General features: G+C 36.5%; 1 protein-coding gene across 1 annotated transcript in view; it reads right to left on the reverse strand.

Moving 5' to 3' along the window:
• The window catches only part of LOC119569658 (sialin-like), a 3,546-nt gene extending 1,638 nt beyond the window's left edge, over positions 1–1,908 (reverse strand). Inside the window, exons 1-2 of the mRNA XM_037917721.1 lie at positions 1,730–1,908; positions 540–696 (exon numbers count right to left, since the gene is read on the reverse strand). Coding sequence (XP_037773649.1) covers positions 540–696; positions 1,730–1,799 — 227 coding nt within the window. The 5' untranslated portion in view covers positions 1,800–1,908. The remainder of the gene's footprint in view (positions 1–539; positions 697–1,729) is intronic.
• Positions 1,909–2,397: the final 489 nt, after the last annotated feature.

The following is a 2,397-nucleotide window of genomic DNA, read 5'->3' on the forward strand; positions in this document are numbered from 1 at the left end:
TAGAGCAGATGTGGTAAAAAAAAATTATAAAGATTTAAACTAGGAGTGAAAAACAGTTGGGAGTCTATGTGTGTTTTTTCTTTTCTTTTTTTTTTTTTTTTTCTTTTCTACAGAGCGTGGAAATGTCTTCGTATTAACAAACGAAAAAAACTGTATGTCTGAATTATGTCGAAGATAATTCTTTATTTTATTACGATATAAACACTGGAACAAAACATATAATGTAAATTAAAGTTTCAATGTACCTATATCAATCAGTGATGGACAACAACCATAGAGAACGATGAAATAAGTCGTATGCTAATATGCCGTTTGCATTATACATTAAACGGCATTGCTTGTCACGGCTACCACACTCCACGCTACCAAACTCCATTCATACACCTTTACTAACTACAGTGCATACGGCACACACACACACACACACACACACACACACACACACACACACACACACACACACACACACACACACATATACATATATCCACACAAAGCAACAGGAGAGCTTTTTGCCCTCAGCCTGCCCACCGCCCTACCTGGGGTGCTTGCCGGGAGAGTCATGCATGAGAGCGAACCACAGCATGCACCAGGTCAGGCACAGAACGCCCGTGGTGTAGAAGACTGCTTCCCACCCGTGCCAGTCGATGATAAGGCCGCACAGGGGCAGCGTGAAGGTCACACTTAGGGTAGTTGCTGGCAGGGGAGAGGGAGACAGAGGGTCAAAAGCGAGGTTAGTGAGCGAACAGGTGTGTGTGGGAGGAGGGGGTGGGTGTTTGTGTGTGTGCGTGTTTGTGTGTGTGTGTGTGTGTATGTGTGTGTGTGTGTGTGTGTGTGTGTGTGTGTGTGTGTAGTGTGTGTGTGTGTGTGTGTGTGTGTGTGTGTGTGAGTGTGTGTGTGTGTGTGTGTGTGTGTGTGTGTAAGTAAATCCATGAGACGATTTGCTATTTCAAACGAATCTATGAAATTAAACCCTGTTAATTAAAAAATAGATAAATAAATAAAATAAAATATATGTTTTTTTTCAGATGCAACTGTTCATATAACGATAAATAACGATGAGAAAAAATATAATGATGAAACTGGATGAAATACAGATAAAAACAAAAGCACTAAAGATGATTAACGGATCATTTTGACAATTCGTTCACCCTCATTCGCTCCCAATAATAAAAAGGTTTAGTTTATTATGAAACATTTTCTGTTGTTTCGTATTTGTTCGTATTTTTATCCGTAACATTACATCTGATTCGCGAAACTTCTTTTGTTTTTTTTATTAATTATTTTTTTATCTTTTTTTTTTTCTTCTTTTTTTTCTGACAGCTTTGTACGAACGCTAAGTTACGATGTACTAAAATATCCCTTCAGTTTAAAAAAAATAATAATGCAGTAAAAGATGAAGAATATGTAAAAAACAAAACAGAAAAAAAAGAAAAAAGAAAGAAAAATATGTATATATCTATCTATCTATCTATCTATCTATATATATATATAGAGAGAGAGAGATAGATAGATCGATCGATAGATAGATAGATAGATAGATATAAAGGAACCACGAAAGAGAATGATAATGCTATGGAATACAGACCTAAAAGAATAAAACAAATCGAAAAAGTGAAAGAAAACATGCGTAAAATAAATCATTAAAAACACAAATGAAATGGGAACCTAAACACAAATGAATAAAGATAATTACAAGAGAAAAAAAGGTAATAAAGACGAGACTCACCCAAATACGAAAAGGCGATGAAGCGTGGGCGTTCTGTGGGCGGAATCCATCGGGATAAAAGGGCGTGCATTGAAGGCCAAGCCACGCCCTACGAGGAAGACCAATGTTATGGGTAGTTTGTGCTTTTTTAATGTTTTTTTTTCGTTGTTTGTTTTTGTATGTGTGTGCTTTTGTTTGTATTTTTTGTGTGCGTATGAGTGTGTTTGTGTGTGTGTTTGTGTGTTTATGTGTGTGTGTTTAAGTATGTGTGTTTATGTGTGTGTATATGGTTATGTGTGTGTGTGTTTATGTGTGTGTGTTTATGTATGTGTGTTTATGTGTGTGTGTTTATGTGTGTGTGTTTATGTATGTGTGTTATGTGTGTGTGTGTTTAGGTGTGTGTGTTTATGTGTGTGTGTTATGTGTGTGTGTTTTGTGTGTGTGTTATGTGTGTGTGTTTATGTTGTGTGTGTTTATGTGTGTGTGTTTATGTGTGTGTGTTTATGTGTGTGTGTGTTTATGTGTGTGTGTTTATGTGTTGTGTTTTGTGTGTGTGTTTTATGTGTGTGTGTTTATGTGTGTGTGTGGTTTATGTGTTATGTGTTTATGTGTTTTGTGTTGTGATGTGTGTGTTTTGTTTGGAGTGTGTGTGGTTTTAGTGTGTGTTTATGTGTGGGGTTTACGTGGGG

Source organism: Penaeus monodon, unplaced genomic scaffold, assembly GCF_015228065.2.
Source record: "Penaeus monodon isolate SGIC_2016 unplaced genomic scaffold, NSTDA_Pmon_1 PmonScaffold_17621, whole genome shotgun sequence".
NCBI classification, from domain to species: domain Eukaryota; kingdom Metazoa; phylum Arthropoda; class Malacostraca; order Decapoda; family Penaeidae; genus Penaeus; species Penaeus monodon.